This window comes from Colius striatus, chromosome 1, assembly GCF_028858725.1.
Source record: "Colius striatus isolate bColStr4 chromosome 1, bColStr4.1.hap1, whole genome shotgun sequence".
In the NCBI taxonomy this organism is placed as follows: Eukaryota; Metazoa; Chordata; class Aves; order Coliiformes; family Coliidae; genus Colius; species Colius striatus.
Window position 1 is genome coordinate 152820266 of NC_084759.1, and position 20354 is coordinate 152840619.

A 20354-nucleotide genomic window follows, 5' to 3' on the forward strand; every position below is an offset into this window, starting at 1 on the left:
TTCCTGGTTTTCTACCAGTAAGAAATTCCAAAGCTGCAAGCACAGAAGCCCTGTGGGACTCTGGAGGGTGGAGAGAGGGAAAAAGACAAACCACAGACCGCACGACAGTGGAACCAAACACAAAGCTCTCTTTATTTCATGTCGCGGTGGCAACAGCACAACGGCAGTCCACCCAGCCAAAAACAAATGAGAATGAATTCAGTTTTTCAGGCTACTCCTCCAAACACCTCCAAATAAATAGACACATTATTTCTAAACATGAAAACTTACCACAGAAACACTGAGTGGTGGAACATTCATTGTTTTCAGCAACAACAACAAAAGAAATCCAAAATGTCACAGGGTCAGTTGCTTTGGTGGGACTTATCCCAGAGCATTTCAGTTCCACTTTAAGAACAAAGAGAAACAAACTCACTACCAAGTCAAGGCTATTGTTCCTTGTCTGGAGCTTGCTGAGAGTGAAGACAGGCTTTCTCATCCCAGCCCTTGAGCAAAGAGGAGCACAGCAAGTCAGGTGGTACAAAACAGTCTCTGGGGGTGTCTGCTCTCCCCCTGGGCACAGTCTGTACCCACGCTGTCAGTCCATCTCAGAGGGGAAAAGGGAAAGTGTGATGGAACCGGTGCTCAGGAGAGGGTCCCCCTATCCTAAGGCCAGTCTCAACATTTGTGTCATAGCTACTGCAGAAAGTGGCAGTGTTTCTGCTCCCCTTCCAATGGGGCATGTTGAGGAAGGAAGAGAAACTCTTTCTCCTCCCACATTACACTCCAGAAGGCCTCAGCCCCAGTGGGCCAAGTAATCCCTGAAGCTTTACCCATCCTTGGCCTGTTCTGTGACACGGGAAGGTGCGTGGTGCTTTGTCAGTGGAGGTGCTGCCCAGCCAGGAGACAGACTCCAGCTGCTACAGCTCAGGACAGGTAGGTAGGGGCTCTGCCTTCTGGGAAGGGCTGTGTGTTCAGAGAGCAGAGCAACAAAACCCGGCACAGCACCAGGGATGGGGCTACAGCAGGAAAACAACCATCAGCATTTCACAGCTGTGTGGGAGTACACAGGTGTCTCCTGGGATACGTGTGTATGTGCACTGTTGTCTATTAAATATCATTAACTCCTCACTAGTAGTCGTAGCAGCCGTCCCTCCCCCACCTCAACACCTTGGTTAAGGGCAAATCCGAGGCACTTCAGGGGATGGATCACCACGGGGACGGACGGGAGCCTCCAGGTCAGTCACTGGCAGAGGTGTTGCACCAGCTGCTCGAACTGCTCCCGCTGCTGGTAGATGTAAAGCTGGGTGTCCCACAGAGCGTTCACCAGCACCGTGTCGTTCACCTCGTCCAGCATCACCTCCGTGTGCAGCTGAGGGCTAAGCCTGCACGCAGCAAGAGGGCACAGAAGATGGTGAGGCAGTGAGCCAGCCAAGCGTGAGGCCTGTGCCGAGCGGCTCCCGCTGCCCTGCCTGTCCCATTGCCCTTCTCCAGCAGGCTGCCGGGGCAGAGGCCTTCCCCCTCCTTCCCAACCACACTCCAGGCTGAGCCGCAGCTCAGCACCAGCACCACCAAAGGCAGGAGCCCCGGAACACACTGAGCATGAGGGAAACAGGGCGGGATGTGCATCCCCTGAGCCCCCACTGACTGCCCCCAGACACGGGGTGCATCACTTCCCACAGTGTCCTGCGTTACATGGGTCAGCAGCACAGGCTTGGGCAGGGATCGCACCAGAGGGGCCATTATTTGGGATGGCTCATGCCAGAGGCAGGTCTGAAGCAAGAGGGATAAAAACAGGTGGGTGCAGGGAGGGGAGAGGAAGCTCCTACCGGAAATAGGGGATGTCTGTCATCTCACACCAGGCCCGGGCCCGATCCACGGCGGGGCCGTCTGCGTCGGTGCACTGCGGGAGGAGCAGAGCCTCAGAGGGGCAGGCCGGGAGCAAGGGCCTGCATCCACCTCCGAGGGAAGGATGGCTTTTTAGCTGTTTATTTTCACGTAAGGACGGTGCTCCTGGCCCTTGGGACACAAGGAATTGCACCCTACAGATCCTCCATCCACCACAGCTCCGAGGGGATTCCCTTAAAGAAAGCCCCAGGATGATCTGAATCACATTCCCTCCCTGGGAACGTAGCCCTGCCCATTTCTGCCCAAGGCCAGCAGGGCCTCTGATTACTGCTGGATGGCCTCCCTGCGAGCCCTGCAGTAAGACAGCAGAAGCACGGGGACCTCTCTGGGCATTTTTTGGTTTTAGGAAGCTAAATGGAGCTAAAGCAACTGAATCAAGATGCCACCTGGAACCTCAGCTCTGATCTTTCTGGCTTTAGTACATTTGGAGCGTTTTTTTCACACACATTTCATGAGCTTCTTCCTGAAACGTGCAAGAACATATGGCTATTACACACTCCTAACCACAGCTCTAACTACTGTTACTAGTGATACTGCTTTTATTAGTGACACTTGCATTTCTCTACCATTTATCAATGTCCCCAGTGGGGATAACAAAGTCTTTCTAGGAAAAATGAATCACTGTTTTCTGAGGTGTGATTTGGGGTTCTTTTTTCATTCTTTGGCCCAGGTTGCTCAGATGATAATCAATGCTCCCTGGAGGGATACTGCGTTTCACCAACTCTTACCTACTATGAGTTCCTTAACATTCCTTAGGGTCACTGACCACCACCCTGTCCTCAGCTCCTCTCAGCTGCGAGAACCTCCCTTAGCCCTCAAAACCCCAAAGATGCAGACAAGGGCTTCAGACCTGCTGTGCTCCCACAGCCCTGAAGTCCCCCACCTCATCCACAGCTTGGGCTGCCCATGGCCGGAGCAGTTCCAAGGAAATACCATTTTCTTCCAAAAGGAAGAAGCTGAAGACTGGAAACCAGCCCCAGGTGTTTTCCCCATGCCCTCCTCCCCTCAATACTCACACAATCCACCACCATCTTGCCCAGCTCCCTGGCCCCAAAGACGGTCTTCGCCAGCTCCCAGGGGTTGGAGGGGCGGAAAACATCCACAGAGCTCACTGGGACCTGCGGGGGCTTCCCTGTTCCCAGGGACACCACCAGCCCCAACTTCCTTACTTTCTGCCTCTGACCCTGTGGACAAACACAACATTTATTCGCAAGGACTGACAAAGAAGGCTGAGCTTGTCTTTTACAGCAGTCTTGGGGAAGCTCTGAGAGTCAAGGTAAAAGGCTGAGGAACCTCTTCTCACCCTCGCCCTTTAGTTCTGCCTGGAGAAGACAGGAATAATCCACGTGACTTCAACAGTTGCACTGTTCTGTCCCTTTGAGCCCTGGCTGCAGCCAAATCCACAGGATCACCCCAAAGACCAGGTGACTGTGTAACAGTCCAGCTCTTTGGCAACACACCTCCCCTTTCCAGTAGTCAGTCATCTTTCTGAGGAACTTGCCACACCACAGAAGGCATTCATGCTTCAGCCTTGCAGAGTGCCCTGCCATCATCTTCTCCATTTATCTTACAGGGCAAAAAAGGCCCTGTAGAGCTGCATCAAGGGCCACACACAATCATCAACTGAACCATCCTTGCTTAAAGTAGCAAGGACAGGCTGATGGGGCTGCCTCCCTGTCTCACACCCTTGTCACAAGAGGTATTTCACCTCTCAGCCACCATTCCCAAAATATATACATACTTATACAACAAAATTATAGAATTGTTTTGGTTGGAAAAGTTTTTATCATCATCAACTAACCTCACACTGCCAAGCCCATCACTGAACCGTGTCCCTCAGCACCTCACCTACATGGCTTTCAAACACCTCCAGGGATGGGGACTCCACCACCTCCCTGGGCCAGTGTCTAACAACCCTCTCATTGAAAAAGTTCCTCCTAATCTCCAATCTAAACCTACCCTGGAGCAGCTTGAGCCCATTTCCTCTTGTCCTCTCATTCATTACTGGAGAGAAGAGACTGACCCCCACTTTGCCACAACCTCCTTTCAGGTAGCTGTAGACAGTGATCATGTCTCCCCTCAGCTTCCTCTTCTCCAGGCTAAACACCCCCAGTTCAATAAGACTCATAAGACTTGTCCTCCAGACCCTTCATCAGCTTCGTTGCCTGTCTCTGGACATGCTGGTCTTTGTTGTAGTGAGGGGCCCAGAACTGAACCCAGCACTCGAGGTGCAGCCTCTCCAGTGCTAACAGCAGGGGGACAATCACTTCCCTGCTCCTGCTGGCCACACTATTTCTGATCCGAGCCAGGATGCCACAGGTCTCCTTGGCCACCTGGGCACACTGCTGGCTCATGTCCAGTTGCCTGATGACCAACATCCCCATGTCCTTTTCTGCCAGACAGCTCTCCAGCCCCACATCTTACACATCACACACATCTTCCATACGCTCCCTTCTTGGCTGCTGCACTGACAACCTGTCTGCTAGAGAGGTCCCCACGCCCAAACCCTCTTCCCGTTGAAGGGAGGCTCAGCAGAACCGACAAAGCCCGGGTTACCGGCCAGGACGCGCCCTCACCTTCTTGAGGAGCGTCTTGTTGTAGTGGTGTATCTCGGCCATGGCATCGAGGGTGGGGTTGTTGGCCAGCAGCCCGCCGTCCAGGAAGCGCCCGATGGGCCTGAAGTAGGTGGGAGCGGCGCCGCTGCAGCGAGCCGCGCGCCACACCAGCTGCTCTGCGGGGACACAACGCGCACGAGCTCCCGCGGCTGCCTCCCGCCCACGGCCCCGCAACACCCTGCCCCACACACTCCTGCCTCTTCCTCCCAACGGGAGGGCTTCTGCTCAGACGCACGGGATTCTTTGGGGTGCATTAATAGACGTTTTGGCCGCTTTCTGCGTGTCCCGGGTCAAATTTGCTGTCTGCCAGCTTCCCTGCTGCTATTGTGACAGTGCACCCATTATGGTTGCAGATCTGGAGGGGGCTGTGTTTCAGTTAGGCAGCTTTTCCATCTTAATATGCTCCTGAGAGGCCAGGGAAAGGTACTGACTGTACCCCTAGCAGATCCCTTCCTCATGGACCTCAACAGCCAAAGGAGAAGGAGAGAGGAAGGAGAAAAGGGAATCATCACTAGGACCAAGCTACAAGTCAAGATCAGGGATGAGCCATTGTTGGGACACACTGATTTTCAGAGTGATGGGAGGAAGGAGAGGAAATGCAGAGTCCTGTATCTGGGAAGGAACAACCCCATGCAGCAGTACAGGCTGGGGGTTGAACTGCTGAAGAGCAGCTCTGCAGAGAGAGACCTGGGAGTCCTGATTGATAATAAGCTAAATATGAGCCAGCAATGTGCCCTCGTGGCCAAGAAGGCCAATGGCATCCTAGGATACATCAAGAAGAGTGTGGCCAGTAGGTCAAGGGAGGTTCTTCGCCCTCTCTACTCTGCCCTGCTAGGGCTTCATCTGGAGTCCTGTGTCCAGTTCTGGGCTCCTCAGCTTAAGAGGGACAGGGGAGTGCTAGAGAGAGTCCAGCGCAGGGCCACCAAGATGATCAGGGGACTGGAACATCTTTCATATGAGGAAAGGCTGCGGGAACTGGGGCTGTTTAGTCTGGAGGAGACTGGGGAAATCTTATTAACATTTACAAATATCTAAAGGGTGGGTGTCAGGAGGTTGGGACATCCCTTTTTTCTATTGTAGCTAGCAACAGGACAGGGGGTAATGGGATGAAGCTGGAACACAAAAAGTTCCACTTGAACATAAGAAAAAAAACTCTTTCACTGTTGAGGTGAGGGAGCCCTGGCACAGGCTGCCCGGGGAGGGTGTGGAGGCTCCTTCCTTGGAGGTCTTCAAGACCCACCTGGACATGTTCCTATGCGACCTGATCTAGGTGAACCTGCTTCTGCAGGCGGGTTGGACCAGATGATCTCTAAAGGTCCCTTCCAACCCCTACCATTCTATGATTCTATGAAATGTTCCATCTCTGAGAGACAGAGCCCGCCCTTATCAACCAGCTAGGCTGCTGTGTGCCAGTACTTACGCTCTGGCTGAGTGAGGGGTTTGAAAGATGCGCTTGTTTTATATTCAGTGGGGGTTTTTGTCTCCGGTACGGGGTAATTCCGGAACAGGTGGAGCTCAGCTGGCTGCCGGTCACACAGTGTCCCCGTCACCATGACCCTGGGGGAGAGGACATGACAGAGAAAGATGGACAAAAACCGCCATGCTTATGGCTTCAATACTCTGCACATCACACTCTTCCAGATCTGCTCTATGGAGAAGCTGAGCATTTCTGCTGAGAGGGGTCTGCAGCACACTCGGGACATCATCAATCACCAGCCCCAGGCAGGACTTACTTGGGTGTCTGGACATCTGTCATTTTGGTGTTTTCCCCAAATTCCTTCTTCAAGAACTCATCCAGGGGCTCTGACTCGTAGGGCCGAGAGCCCTGGAACACCATGTCCTTCATGCGGAAGTACAGGCAGCGCATGTAGTCCATGGACTTCCCTGAGGCGGGCAGGAGCAGGGGGTGGGAAGAAGGGCGAGGAAGGGCAGGTAGAACAAAGAGTACATCAGACCTGGGACTTCTCAGGACCAGCAGGAGACAAGGTGCTGGCATTCCCAAGCCCATCCCCTTCCCGAGCTGCCCGTCTCCTCTGCCCAGGCCTCAGCAGCGTGACTGGGAAGGATCAAAGAGGAAGGGCAAGCTTGGAGCAGAGCTTCCCGCTACCAGAAAGCGTGGATTGCCTTCCTGTAACACCCCCATGGGGAGAGCAGGAAGAACAGAGCATCTCCCTCTGCCACCACGTGCTTCCCGGGAAGCTGCTCAAGGCAGCTGATGGAAGAAGCAAGCACCAAGACAGGCTTGGACTCTCCTTCATGAACAAACATATCCTCCTCCTTTTTGCAGGGACTCCAAATCTCAGTCAGGACTCAGAGAGGCAGCTCCCACCCCGCACCTGCTTCCCACAGGGGCAAAAGGGGCCCGTTGTTTGCACTGCCCTCACCGTGTACAATAGCCAAGGCCAAGATCCCGCCGGTGCTGGTCCCCGCAATCCAGTCAAAAATCTCCCGGATGGGCCGGCCCGCGGCTTTCTCGATAGCCAGGAGGAGCTGGATGAGCACCAGGCCCCGGATGCCCCCTCCATCCAGGCACAGGAGGCGGTCGTGACTGGGGAGAGAGAGACACGGGTGACTGGGAGCTGTGGGACAGTTTATAAATCACCGTCAGCCACGTGGGAATGTGGACCTGGGGATGGAAAACTACGGCAGCGGCAAGCGGCCGGTGTAATCAGCGAGCAAATAAACCCAGCGGTGCTTCCTCAGCTGAAAACACAACTGGGCACAGCCAGATGAGCCTTGGCAGAGCTGGTGAGGCACCACCTGCGCTCCCAGCCATCTCTAACCTCCACACCAGAGAGGTGTTCACAAGCTGGAGAGGCACCCATGTCCCTTACTAGGCAGCAATGGGTATCGTGTCGTCAACAAAATGCTGACAGCCCCAAGACCCCGGTAGCAGTGTCTTGGTGCCAATCCTCCTACCCCTGCTCCTGGGGTAAACAGAGGTTGAGCCAGCAATGTGCCCTGGTGGCCAAGAAGGCCAATGGCATCCTGGGATGGATCAGGAAGAGTGTGGCCAGCAAGTCGAGGGAGGTTCTGCTCCCCCTCTCCTCTGCCCTGGTGAGGCCTCATCTGGAGTCCTGTGTCCAGCTCTGGGCTCCCCAGCTCAAGCGGGACACGGAACTGCTGGAGAGAGCCGAGCACTGGGCCACCAAGATGATCAGGGGACTGGAGCATCTTCCTTATGAGGAAAGGCTGCGGGAATTGGGGCTGTTTAGTCTGGAGAAGAGATTGAGGGGGAATCTCATTAATATTTATAAGTATCTAAATGGTGGGTGTCAGGAGGCTGGGGCATCTCTTTTTTCTATGGTATCTAGGAACAGGACAAGGGGTAATGGGATGAAGCTGGAACACAAAAAGTTCCATTTAAACATAGGAAAAAACTCTTTCACTGTTGAGGTGAGGGAGCCCTGGCACAGGTTGCCCAGGGAGGGTGTGGAGGCTCCTTCCTAGGAGGTCTTCAAGACCCGCCTGGACATGTTCCTATGTGACCTGATCTAGGTGACCCTGCTTCTGCAGGCGGGTTGGACTAGATGATCTCTAAAGGTCCCTTCCAATCCCTACCATTCTATGATTCTATGACAAGGTTCTGGTAAAAGCTGCTGCGTCAACAGACGTCAGATACCATCAGTTCTGAGGCTGCCATGCCCACAGGTGTGGGTGGGGAGAACTCACACGCGTGGGTTTTACCTTCAAGTTGCACAGGAGCCTGGACAGAAAGCGGTGCTCAACTTACTTTCTTCTGCCCTCACTGGGAGAGTCCAAAACATCTGGTGCCTTCAACAACTGTCCAAGTGTTGCAGAAACATACAGAAGGTCCTTGTACCCTAGAGGGCCAAGAACATCCAAAAGGAAAAGAGAAGTGAGATGCTGCTGTGCTACCTGAACCCTCAGAGACAGTGGTCAGCCAAATTATACTTGGTCAATCAGGAAACCTTCCATCATTCTTTTTCTTTCCCTCTGCCCCCAGGAAGTTTGATCAGGGCACCCAAACCTCTCACCAGCGTGGTAAGCAATTTCCATCATGATCACACAGGGACATCCAACTCCCTTCCCAACAACTATAGCTCCCTGCAGGAGACTGAAGCCATCTTACCCCCAGCCACCAGGCACCTTCCCCCCAAGCTTAAACTCTGCACCAAAGAGAGGAAACCCCATCCTTTAGAGCAGGCAGCTGGAGATGTGCTGGCAGAGACACAGGAGTTGTAGAAGCAGATGATGAGCACGGCAGGTGAGAGAGAAAGCGGAGCCTAGCACTGTGCCCACTATAAGCCATAAGAGAAAACCTAAATCTACTCCTGCAAGGTAACTTAGGCAGGAGGGCCATGGGGACAGGGTGGCTTGTCATTACCCCTTAGCTGATGTACACCCAGGCCACGCTGGGTGCAGGGCATGGATCCAGGCTAGGTGAGCAGCCAGCCTGCCAAACCAAAAGGAGAAAAAAGAGGGGGAGAAGAAGTTAAATACTTCTGCCAGCACCCAGGCTGGAATGTGGCTGCAGATGACAATGAATGTGGTGAGGAGTTTCTTCAAAGGCCAGAGTCCATGACGAACAAAGGGCCTTGCTCTGTCACTGCATCAGAGGTGAACCTGGGGGGTTGCCTTCACAAGGCTATGGTGAGAAGAAAGCCCTGGTACCACCAGCCAGTAAGACTAGTGGAGACGCACTCCAGGGCCTGGGAGGGTTTGTCCTCTAGCCCCAGAAGAGGGTCTCTGCAAAGGAAATCATCAAACTGACAGGGGAAGGGGACCACAAGTGGCTGTTATCTGCCTCCATGCCTCTAGAGCCTCCCTCAAAGCCAACTCATTCAATTCTCACTCCATAACCCCTCTCGCTGCCTCTCCCTGAGCTCTGGAGTTCCCCAGAGGAGGGAAGCCCAGCACCTGTGTTCTGGCTTCAGCTGGGACAGAGTTAATTTTCTTCCTAGGAGCTGCTAAGGGAGTGTTCTCAGCACTGGGCTGAGATCAGTTCTGATAACATGGGAATGTTTTGGTTACTTCTGCTTTTCACCCTGCCCTGCCAGTGAGGAGGCTGGGAGAGAGCATGGCCAGGACAGCTGACCCACACAAGCCACAGGGCTATTCCATGCCATATAAACTGGGAGGAGTTAGTGGGAAGGGGCAGATCACTGCTAGAGCATCAGTCAGTGGGTGGTGAGCGACTGATATTGGGCACCATTTGGTTTGGGTTTTTTTCCTGTTTTCCTTGGGTTTATTTCTCTATTTCTTTCCATCACTGTTATTACATAATATTATTATTGTTATTATGTTTTATTTTGTTTTAGTTACTAAACTGTTTTACTTTTTCTCCCCTGAATTCTCCTCCCCATCCCACCAAGGCACTGAGGTGGGGGGTGAGTGAGCAGATACGTGGTGCTCAGTTACTGGCTACAGTTAAACTACTACCACCCAAATTAGACCCAGAGGCTTATCCACACCATCTGGCCAGGACAGAGCATGAGCTAGGACACATTCATATGCCCTTAGGTACACTTTGCCTAAGCATAACATAAAATCAGTGACCAGGATTGTTTATTCTCAGGCTTCATCCCTTCTCTCTACCAGCTGCTGGCCTCTAGCACCTGTCTGCATGAGTGATGCTTCTAAGTTCCTTGTGCCCAGCACAACACTGGGAAGTCCTCAAGGCAGATTCACAAGTACCTTCCCTTCTGTAGGTGACCCAATGTATAAAGTACATGCAAGTAACCAAGTCCCATGCCTCTTCCAGAGGGGTGAGGGAATCGGCCTTCTCTTTTTACAGAACTGCATTGTGTCAGGTCTATAAAACAAATGTTTGGAGTACGAGAGTTTAGAGCACACACACAGAAAAAGCAGAGAAAAAGAGACAGGGTCCTGCAACAGCTGAATGAGGACAGAATCACCAGAAACTGAGAGACAGGAGACAGTCTCCAGAGGCACGGCCCATCTGCAGAAGAGATCTGAGACAGCACTGTGAAGCAAGAAGGGAGGAGAGCGAGGGAGGGCCAGGGAAGGCTTTACCTAAGCTGCTGGAGCTGCTCCACGTGGAAGGTTGGCCTTCCAGGAAGGAGGAGGCGGCAGATGGTGCCAGGCTTGGGGAGTCGGGGTTGGGTGGGTGGCAGCGTTCGGTCCCTACAGTTTGCAGCAGGTCTAAGAGCACTTTCCGGTTCGCACCTTCGGTGACCAAGGGGGAAGTCACAGATCAGAATCAGCGCACACCCATGCCAGGGGGAGGGCTCTGCAAATCCACAGCAGCCCTGACCCTCATCACAACCCTGGGATGCCCTGGAGAAGGGGAAAGCATGTCCAGGGCATCTCTCCCCAACCAGCAGGCAGCAGGACTCGGGCACAGTAGGGACACCCAACGCTGTGCAGCTTTGAGGGTGTGTGACACACATGCTCCTCGCCACCAAAAACCACCCGTGCCTGCTTACACTGGGGCAGCTCAGCAGCACTCAGCCATCCCCTTGTGAGCCTGCAGGGCCTGACATCCTGGCTTGAAAGAGGGGGAGTGTGTGCCAGCTTTTCCTCTTGCATCTCTGTCTCATAGAAGAGAAATTCATCACGGGCCATTAATACAAAGTGCACGCTGCTAGCTCAGGAAGCGCCTGCCCAGTGAGCCACTAGAAGCTGGGAAAGCATGTTGGAGAGGCATCACCCACACTTGGCATGTTTTCACCTCTCCCCAGGACACTGTTTTGGCCACCAAGAGGAGACAGGATGCTGGGTTCACCCTGTTAGGCTGCCAACATGCTCCCTCACCTTTGCTGCTCCTGGCTGCCAATAGCCCTGGTGTCTCCCCAAAATCATTTGGGACCTCAACATCTCCTCCAAACACGATGATGGCTTTGATCATATCCAGGTGGTCATGCTAGGGGACAAGACAGAAAGCTCAGTCAAAAGCCACACTCCCCACAGCTACAGGATTTCTCCTTCCCTTCATCCTCTTTTTATTAGCCAAAGCACCCACAAGGAATCACCCTGTGACATATCACAGAATCATAGAATCATGGCAGGGTTGGAAGGGACTTGTAGAGATCATCTAATGCAACCTCCCTGCAGAAGAAGGTCCACCTAGATCAGGTCACACAGGAACATGTCCAGGAGGGTCTTGGAAGACTGACCCTGCATTGACCCTCCAAAAAAATCCTGTCCCTCCTTCCCAGCAGAAAGCTCACCTTCATGGCCAGGTGCAGGGGCGTGTTGCCATCCTGGCCCCTGGCATTGGTGCTGGCGCCATGGGTGAGCAACACCATGGCGCAGTCGAGGCGGCCCCTCGCCACGGCGATGTGCAGAGCCTGGTCAGCCGTGCAGCTCCTCGCGTTCACCTCTGCGCCGTGCTCCAGCAGCAGCCGGGTCATCTGTGCACAAGGGCAAGAACAGAAAGAGAGACAGAGAAAGCAATAGTGAGGGCAACTGCCTGTGTGCTCAAACGAGCCAGGTCTCGCAGCAGGCAAAGCAGGGGAAGAGGCAAGACCCTTAGCCTGGACATGGCTGGTGGGTAGACGCCAATTGCACTGTTCCAGGCACTGGAGATGGCGTTCCTCTGTCTTTTAACACAGAACCAGTCAGTGGTTTCACAATCTGGCTAGAGCTTCTGGGCATTTGGGGACTTCTATGCAAGTGTAGCAACTGGCTGAGAGCAATGGAGAAAAAAAACCAGTTCCTCCTCAGGCCAAAATCCTTGCAGACTGGAGGGAGAAAGTCGCTTTTTGATCTTCTCCTTCTAAGCCAAGCAAAGTTTGTGTCTGCTCTGAAACTCCACAGGACATTTCTGAGAACAGTGTAACACTGCAGGAGGGAAAACAGCTCAACGAGCATCACTCAGGTGCTCCAGCACAGCATCTCCCACCATTGATCTGCCCAACTCTGGCAGGAGATGGACCACAACCCTCATGCCACCATCCTGTGCCTGCCTCACACTCTCTCTGAAGTTTTCAAGGCATTTATCTGCCTCCTTCTGTGAAACAGAAGAGCAACGAGAAGATAGGTCCCTTAGGGGTAACAGTGACACTCTGCCATTTGCCCAACAAAAAGGGCAAAGGGACAAGCTGGCAGTTTCATGGCCAAAGAGGACATAGTAGGGATGAGCCCGATGGTTTGTTTCACTGCAAGGCTCCACTGCTCTGTGCCCCTTGACAAACAGCACTGATCAGCACAGGGCAAAGGGGATCAAAGGCCATGCTGCTGGCTGGGCTCTGACACTCCCACGGCTCTGCACATGCACTCAGGAAAGGGAGAAGAGCAGCAGCAGGAGGGATTAACTGGGTGCTGGGTGGCAGCACAGGCCTTCACCACAGATCAGCTCCATTTACCTCTGCTTTCTTTGCCCAGTGCAGCGGAGTGGCTTCGTAGCGCGGGTCCTTGGAGCGCACCTGGCTGGCATCCGCCTCCAGGATGGCCTGGGCACACCTGGCAGGGACAGCAAGGCAAGGCATGTGGGGGGCTGCTGCCTCAGCTCAAGACCTCCAGCACCTGCCTCAGGAAGCCCTGCAGCAGCAGCAGGTTCTCTGCAACACCAGCTGCAGTTTTGGTTTGCTCTCTTTAGAATGGAAGGGCAGCACAGCATTCAGAGGAAGGAGGAGAATCCCATCCCTGTCCTGAGGTGTGAGGCAACAACCTCAGGGTGCTTCTCCAATACAGGAGCATGGCATTTCTACAAATGCCCAAGACATGAGGGGAAATTCTTCTGTTCTCTCCCTCTCTCCATGGTAAAGGGGGGATGAAACTGAAATAGTTAAGCACTTGCTGAAATGAAGGATCTGTGTACTTCCCTAAGAGTGAAAATTGACCCCTCTTGTGAAGAGACCAGTATCTAGTGCCTATAGATTGTGGGCAGGTAGAAACAAGTGTATGCTCTCCACTCTGAAACACCACCATGTACACAAGACTGAGCCCCACTGCAAACTGAGGGACCCAAGCACATTTTTGGCTCGCGAATGCATCTCAATGTCGGACAGCACTTTGCAAAAGGCTGAAAAATTAGGTAGCAGCAGCTAAGTGCTGACTCAAGAGCCCTATTTGCAGAGCTCGGACACTCTAGGAAAATTAAGCATTACAAAGCACATGCAAAGAGAATCTAATCTCTCCAGGGAACAGAAAACAGGGAGCAAATATCGTGTCTCTTTTGATTCGGTGCCAGAGTGTGTTATTAAGAGTGGAGAGTCCCTTTGGCCCATAGGAGATGGGAATAACCAAGCTTTGAAATGAAAGCTTATTAGGATCAGAGCACTCAAAGACAGAGGCAGAGCAATGACCATTACTATTTAAGCATCAGTAGATCATCTTCTCACAGTGCATCCTGAGGAAAAGCCTTTCACAAGCATTGTATTTACAAAAAAAACCCCCAGTATCTTTCTCCTGATATCTAATATTAAATAACATAGAGAGATAAAATCAGGGAGATCTTTTGTTTTCTGAAAGTGTTTCCTTCTCTTCCACACCAGCACTTCTCTGTTCTTTTGCCAACTCGGTAATTCAGCAGAGAACACAGGGCATCATCCAATAAGCAGTGTCCTGAAAGCCTCGGGCAACCCTGAGCAAGCAGAGAGGTCCCCAGACTGGAGGAAGAGCCCCTTTCTGGCAGCCCCAAGTGGTTACTTACCCCTTCTGGGAGAACTTCAGTGACACGTGGATGGGGTAGCCCAGCGTCCCCACAACACTGCAGCTGGCACGGACCTTCAGCAGAGCCTGTACCATGTCCTCTTTGCCCAGTTGACAAGCAAGATGCAGAGCAGTGAGCCCTTCGTGGCTCAGGTGGTCCAAGCCAGCAGTCGGGGTCCTGCCCAGGAGCTGAGAAGAGAAGACAATAATTAACAAGTCTTCCAGACCTGGTAAATCTCCTGAGCCCCAAAGATAGACCCTGGAGCATTGCACTCCTCAGGATGCTACAGCCTGTATACAGACACACTCCTTGTTTTCTCTGCCCCAAAGGGTTTATTGCTGCTCTTCCTCTGGCCCAGGTGCTTCTGAGCCAGTCCTCAGCTGAGAAGGGCTTGCAACACTTTGAATGACACAGCCCAGAAGACTCCCACTGCATAAGCCAAGCTCAGCCCAAACAACTAAGAGCACTGACTGAAAGCAGTAGTTTCTGCTTCTTAACAAAGCTGGTGAAGAGCCTAGAACACAAGTCTGATAAGGAGTGGCTGAGGGAGCTGGGGGTGTTCAGCCTGGAGGAGACTGAGGGGAGACATGATCACTCTCTACAACTACCTGGAGGGGTCTGTAGTAAGGTAGAACTGGTCTTTTCTCCCCAGTAGTGAATGACAGTACAAGAGGGAAAGGACTCAAGATGTACCAGGGGAGGTTTAAAATGGACATTAGGAAGAACTTTGTCACTGAGAGGGTTGTCAGACACTGGCACAGGCTGCCCAGGGAGGTGGTGGAGTCCCCATCCCTGGAGATATATAAAAGACACATAAGCTGAGGTGCTGAGGGACATGGTTTAGTGCTGGGCTTGGCAGTGTGAGGTGAGTGGTTGGATTCTGTAATCTTAAAGGTCTTTGCTAACTGAAATGGTTCTATGATTCTCTCCTGTTGCAACTCCATCTGTTACCACGGCCTGTCAGCAGGCAGGAGCTCAACCTCCCCTGCAACTCCATCATTGCTGCCAGACACTAACAGAGGCTATGCTTGAAGGAACTGTCTGATCCTCCCTATAAATTTTAGACGTGTTAGCTGCTGACTGGTTTGCTCCACACAAATACCCCACTCCTGTACTGGGGAAACCCTGCAAGCCTTGATGCACACGAGTGCAACAGGAATTTAGTTTCTTTTCTCTGGTTCAACAAGGAATCAACAGAGAAAAGAAACAAAGAGGATCAGACTCGGAAGTACTCCTGTAACAACAACTCAAGTTGCTGCCATGAAAGAGGCTATCGTTTTTAAGTCAAAGGTCCTGACAGCCTTGCTCCACAGGACATGTCATCCCTCCTCCAGCATTAGGAAAATCTGCCCATTCCATCATCAAGGAAAGCCCAGCACAGCCTGGCAAGGCAGCGGGAGAGAGCTGTCGCAACGGGTATTGGGTAAACACGAGGAGTGCAGCTGTCAGGGAGAGCAGGCCTTACACTGGGTGCTGGGGAGCTGACAGACCTGAGGAACCAAGGGGGAAGGCCACCTACACCCTTAGGAACCACACCACTCTGCCCAGCCCTTCTCAGCAATCAAGAACTCCTCTGGCTTCAGGCTGCCTCTCCCTCGGAGCCCTTGTGCAAGGCCACTCCATACAAACAACAGGTTCTGCGGCTCAGGGTGGCTCTGAACTGCCCTTCAGTCTGTGGTCAACACACACAACCCCCACGGCAGCCTAAACACACACTCCCCCACGGGAGCACTCTGCCCGGAACCACAGACCCTGCTCTGAGGAGGGACAGCCATGGGGCCTGAGGAAAGGCAGGGTGAAGCAAATAACGACGCAAATAACTGATGCAAATAACTACAAAGGATGCTTTCCAAGGACATTTGCTCAAAACTCTTGTTCTGGAGCCTGCTTACAGGAAACAGCACCAGGAAAAGGGGGAAGAGAGAGGCCAAAATCAGCCTCAAGCATTAACTTGATACAGCAGAGGGATCTTCCTCCTTCCTTGTCTGCAGCTCTCTCCCTCCCTGCAGCACAGAGAGGACCCACTCTAGTCACACCCCTCCCAGCTTGGACGCGGCTCCCACCTCGATGACATGGGGGCTGTTCCCTCGCACAGCGTAGTGGAAGACGGTCTCCCCGCTGTGGTCGGTGATGTCCACCCGCGCGTGGCACTCCAGCAGCTCCAGCAGACACTCCACGTCTCCCCGGCGGCACGCCAGGTGCAGCGGGGTGCAGCCGTCCTCGCTGTCCCTGCTGTTCACACAGCTGCAGGAGAGAAGCTGGTGTCAGGCCAGACAAGGGCTGTAAATGCAAAGGCACGCGTGGCTGCTCCTGGGAGCAGATACAAAAGAACTTGTCTAGGGTCCTGTGGCCGTTCTGGGCTCCTCAGTTCAAGAGACAGGGAACTGCTGGAGAGAATCCAGCACCGGGCCACCGAGATGATCAGGGGACTGGAACATCTTCCTTATGAGGAAAGGCTGCGGGAACTGGGGCTGTTCAGAACTAAAGAAGAAGCGACTGAGGGGCACCTCATCAACACTTAAAAGTACCTAAAGGACAGGTGTCAGGAGGATGGGGCAACACCTTTTTTCTGTAGTGTCCAGTGACAGGACAAGGGGCAATGGATATAAGCTGGAACACAAAAAGTTCCAGTGAAACACAAGGGAAAACTTTGGTGCTGGGGTGAGGGAGCCCTGGCCCAGGCTGCCCAGGGAGGGTGTGGACTCTCGTGCTGTGGAAGCTTTCAAAATCCACCCAGATGTGTTCCTGTGTGACCTGATGTAGGTGAACCTGCTTTAGCAGGGAGTTGCACTGGATGATTTCTAAAGATCCCTTCCAACCCCTGCCATTCTGTGATCCTATGGACGAATCTTCTACATCTGTGACGAGCCCAGCTGGTGCAAACCACGCAGCTCACAAAAGCCCAGCCTCCTGCCAGGGAAGGAAAAGCCACCAAACAGCCCTGCTGTGGGCCCCATCCCTGCCTCTGCCCCCCGTATGGGGGCAGCTCTCATTATCCAAAGGCAGGCAGGAGACAGTCAGCAACCTGGAGGAGGTGCTGTATCAGTCCTCCAACCCCCCTAACTCCCTGCTAGTCATCCCTGTCCTCAATGAACTTACCCATGGAATGAAGGTAAGGGCTTGTCACCAAAAACCGTTTCCAGAAAGCCACTCCTACTGTACCTCCTCTCTTGTGGTTCACAAAGACAGCCACAACCTACTCCAAAAAGCAACTCTACAAGAGTTGTAAGAATCTAACTAGTGCCTCTAGCAAAACACTTCCATCCTTTAGCCCAACCACAAGAGCTCCAGGTTTTAATGCCCACAGTAGCAGGGCAAAAGCCTGCCAATAAGCTGTCCTAGTTTCAGCTGAGACAGGGTTAATTTTCTTTCTAGTACCTGCTACAAGGCTGTGCTTTGGGTTTACATTGAAGAGAATGTTGATAACATGGGGATGTTTTGGTTATTGCTGAGCAGCGCTTGCAAGCATCAAGGCAGTTTCTGCTTTTTACACTATCCTGTCAGTGAGTGGGCTGGGGGGTAGGGAAGTAGAGGGTTGGGGGAGGCTGGTATGTACACAGAAGCTGGGAGGGAACATGGCCTGGACATCTGACCCAAACTAGCCACAGGGCCTTTCCATACCATAGACCATCGTGCCCAGTATAGAAACTGGGGGTGGTTGTCAGGGATGGGCAGACGGCTGCTCAGGCATCGGTCAGCGAGTGGTGAGCAACTGCACTGGGCATTGCTTGTCTTTTTCTTGGGTTTCGTTTCTCTTATTACTATTATTCTATTTTATTCTTCCTACTGTTATTGTATTTATTTTAACTTAGTTACTACACTTGTCCTTATCTTAACCCACGAGTTTTGATTGTCCTTTGCAATTCCCCTCCCCATCCAACGGGAGGTGTGGGGAGAGGGAGGGAGCAAGCGGCTGCGTTGCCCCCTGGGCTGGAACCACCACATAAGCTAACAGGGTGAGCCTTGGACCCCTTTTGCTACCACATCTGTCACTCTGGCAAGACACACCAAGGTCAGCACTTCTGAACTTGACCCCTGCAGCCAGCATCCCCCAGTCTATCCCAGCTTGCTGACCCCAGGCAGGTGCCCGGCCCCAGCAGCGAGCCCTCCCAGCCCTTGCCTCAGAACGTGGTTGTGTCGGAAGTTCTCACGACGGCCGATCTCCACCGCGACGTGCGCCGGGGTCCAGCTGGGGTGGTTGCGGAAGCAGTCGCTGAGCTGCTGGAGATCCTCCAGCGACAAGGGCTGGTGGGAGCTCTCGTAGAAAGGGCGCAGCTGCCCGGCGTACTGCTCGAAACGAGCCAGCGCTTCGGCTTCATTGTCCAGCTGGAAGAGCCTGAGGGAAAAGCAAACGCTGTGTTTGGTCCTGCTCAAAGGAACCAGCTCCATCCTGTGTACCTTGGAGAAACGGCTCTTCTCCAGATATTAGTGCTGATGTCACGCTCGTTCCAAGGAAAGAAGGGAGCCTACTTCATTAGCAGAGAGCATATTCTAGGTCCATTCACCTCATTAACACTTACAAGTACTTAAAAGGTGGATGTCAAGAGGATGAGGTGATGCTTTTTTTTTGTTGTCTGGAGTGACAGGACTAGGGGTAACAGGCATAAAAGTGGAGCACAAAAAGTTCCACCGAAACACAAGGAAAAACTTCTTTGGCGTTGAGGTGAGGGAGCCCTGGCACAGACTGCCCATGGAGGGTGTGGAGTCTCCTGCTCTGGAGGCTTTCAAAATCTGCCTGGACGTGTTCCTGTGTGACCTGATCTTGGTTGAACCTGCTATAGCAAGGGGGGTGAACTAGATGATTTCTAAAGATTCCTTCCATTCTACAATTCTATGGTCCTGTTTCTAAGGAACGTTAACTTTTGGGCTGAAGTATCGTGTGCTCCAGATGCTAAAGCAGCATTGAGCGTGAGTGGAAGTACAGGTACCAGCGGTTCTTTTGACCCGAGCGCCTATTTCGCAGCCACCTGCTTTTGCAACGGACTCTGTCCTGCCCTAGTCTCACAAGTTGTTTTGATGACAACTCCCCCATTAGCAAGAGCAAAGGCCTCCCCCTCCTGAGTCCCCTCACTGACTAAACGGGTCACCACACACTCACAGCCGCAAAGCACCGTGGTCCCGAGATTCCCACAGCGCAGATCTGCTGCTTTTGCACACACCAGTAGCGACTGCTGAAGGTGTGTCACTCACCGGAAAGCGACGTGGGGGCTCTGGGGATTCACCAGCAGGCAGTCCCATGACCGAGCAAGGCTGTTCTTATAGAGGGCCACCCTGCCGTCTTCCCTCAGGCAGATGTGAGCCGCATACTCTGCGGCCGGCACCTCCTTCACCCGGTAAGGATTGGTGAATATCTGGGTGACGCTATTGATGGTATTCACCAGGCGGCCAAAGAACTGCATCTTTCTGGAGCTTCAGGCGGCTTGTCCCGCGCGCCGCCCTGAGGGGCAAAAACCCGCTCACGGGCTCCGCCCGGCCCGGCCCTTCCCTCAACTCGGCGGCGCCGAGAAAGGCGAACCGAAACCCGCCGGCGTGACAACCCTGCGGTTTGCTCCCCGGCTCCTCCGGGAAGGGCACCGGGTTCTCCTCAGCGCCTCACGGCCACCGCCGACCTCTGACCCGCCCCCTCCTCGGCCTTACTCAGCGAGAAACAACTCCCCCGCCACGGCCACTCCTGGCCCCGCCTGCCAACCGCCTGGCCGCGCTGCAAGGAGCCGCCGGCCGCCGGGGGAGGCGGAGCGGGGCCCGGCGGGACGGGCGCGGGGGCCGGGGCAGGACCAGCGGGGGCGGGCGGACGGCGGGGCCCGAGCAGCTGACCGGGCTCCCGGCGTGCTCCGCGCCGCCAGCCACTCGGAGGCCACGCCCCCTGCGGGGCGGACCAATGAGCGGCGCCCGGCACGGGGAGGGGCGCTGAGGGCGGGGGCGCGGCGGCGAGCGGCGCTGCGTCACGGCCGGCGCCATGCCGGGGGCGGGCGGAACGGCGGGGGGCGCCATCTTTGTGAAGGGCGGAGGGGGGCGGGGCGCGGTGACGAACGGCCACGGTAACCCTTCTTAAAGAGGCGACGTCCCGTCGCGCCGGGGTTGGGTGAGGCCGCTCTGCTGCGGCGCAGGGCCGCGTCGGTCTGGGACTGGAGGGGGAAAAGCCCCCGACCCGTGGTGGGAGCGCGGTGCGACTCGCGGCGCGGCGCGTTGGCGGCGGCGGCTGCCGGGGCGGCGGCCGCTTTAAGAGCGGGGCCCGGCGCGCGCGGCGGCGGGAGGCGGGGTCGCGGTGACGT

General features: G+C 54.1%; 1 protein-coding gene across 5 annotated transcripts; it reads right to left on the reverse strand.

Annotated features, from left to right (window-relative positions):
- Positions 1 to 108: 108 nt before the first annotated feature.
- Positions 109 to 19896, reverse strand: PLA2G6 (phospholipase A2 group VI). 5 transcript variants are annotated; one of them, XR_009820118.1, is made up of 17 exons: positions 19273 to 19896; positions 18203 to 18418; positions 16146 to 16326; positions 14083 to 14270; positions 12794 to 12890; positions 11657 to 11839; positions 11241 to 11349; positions 10500 to 10652; positions 8236 to 8326; positions 6887 to 7050; positions 6236 to 6386; positions 5923 to 6059; positions 4464 to 4618; positions 2904 to 3071; positions 1809 to 1882; positions 1150 to 1364; positions 109 to 387 (listed from the first exon to the last, which is right to left on the reverse strand). XR_009820118.1 is itself a non-coding variant. In XM_062012436.1 (16 exons), the coding sequence occupies exons 1-16, from the start codon at positions 19479 to 19481 to the stop codon at positions 1223 to 1225; spliced, it is 2418 nt and encodes an 805-aa protein (XP_061868420.1). In that variant the 5' UTR covers positions 19482 to 19896; the 3' UTR covers positions 109 to 1222. The 5 variants fall into 5 exon arrangements, 4 of the variants coding, with proteins under 4 accessions (XP_061868420.1, XP_061868440.1, XP_061868433.1 ...); XM_062012436.1 differs by having other exon boundaries at positions 109 to 1364; XM_062012449.1 differs by lacking the exon at positions 109 to 387 and having other exon boundaries at positions 1274 to 1364; positions 1809 to 1938.
- Between the last annotated feature and the right edge of the window lie 458 nt (positions 19897 to 20354).

Bases quoted from the DNA above. Each gene is read 5' to 3' on its own strand.
- PLA2G6 (XM_062012436.1), bottom strand. From the start codon at position 19,481: ATGCAGTTCTTTGGCCGCCTGGTGAATACCATCAATAGCGTCACCCAG. The intron at 18,419-19,272 runs GTGAGTGACACA...CTTTTCCCTCAG, and splicing joins AGCCCCCACGTCGCTTTCCG to GCTCTTCCAGCTGGACAATG. The intron at 4,619-5,922 runs GTAAGTACTGGC...GTGTCCCCGCAG, and splicing joins ACCCCTCACTCAGCCAGAGC to AGCAGCTGGTGTGGCGCGCG.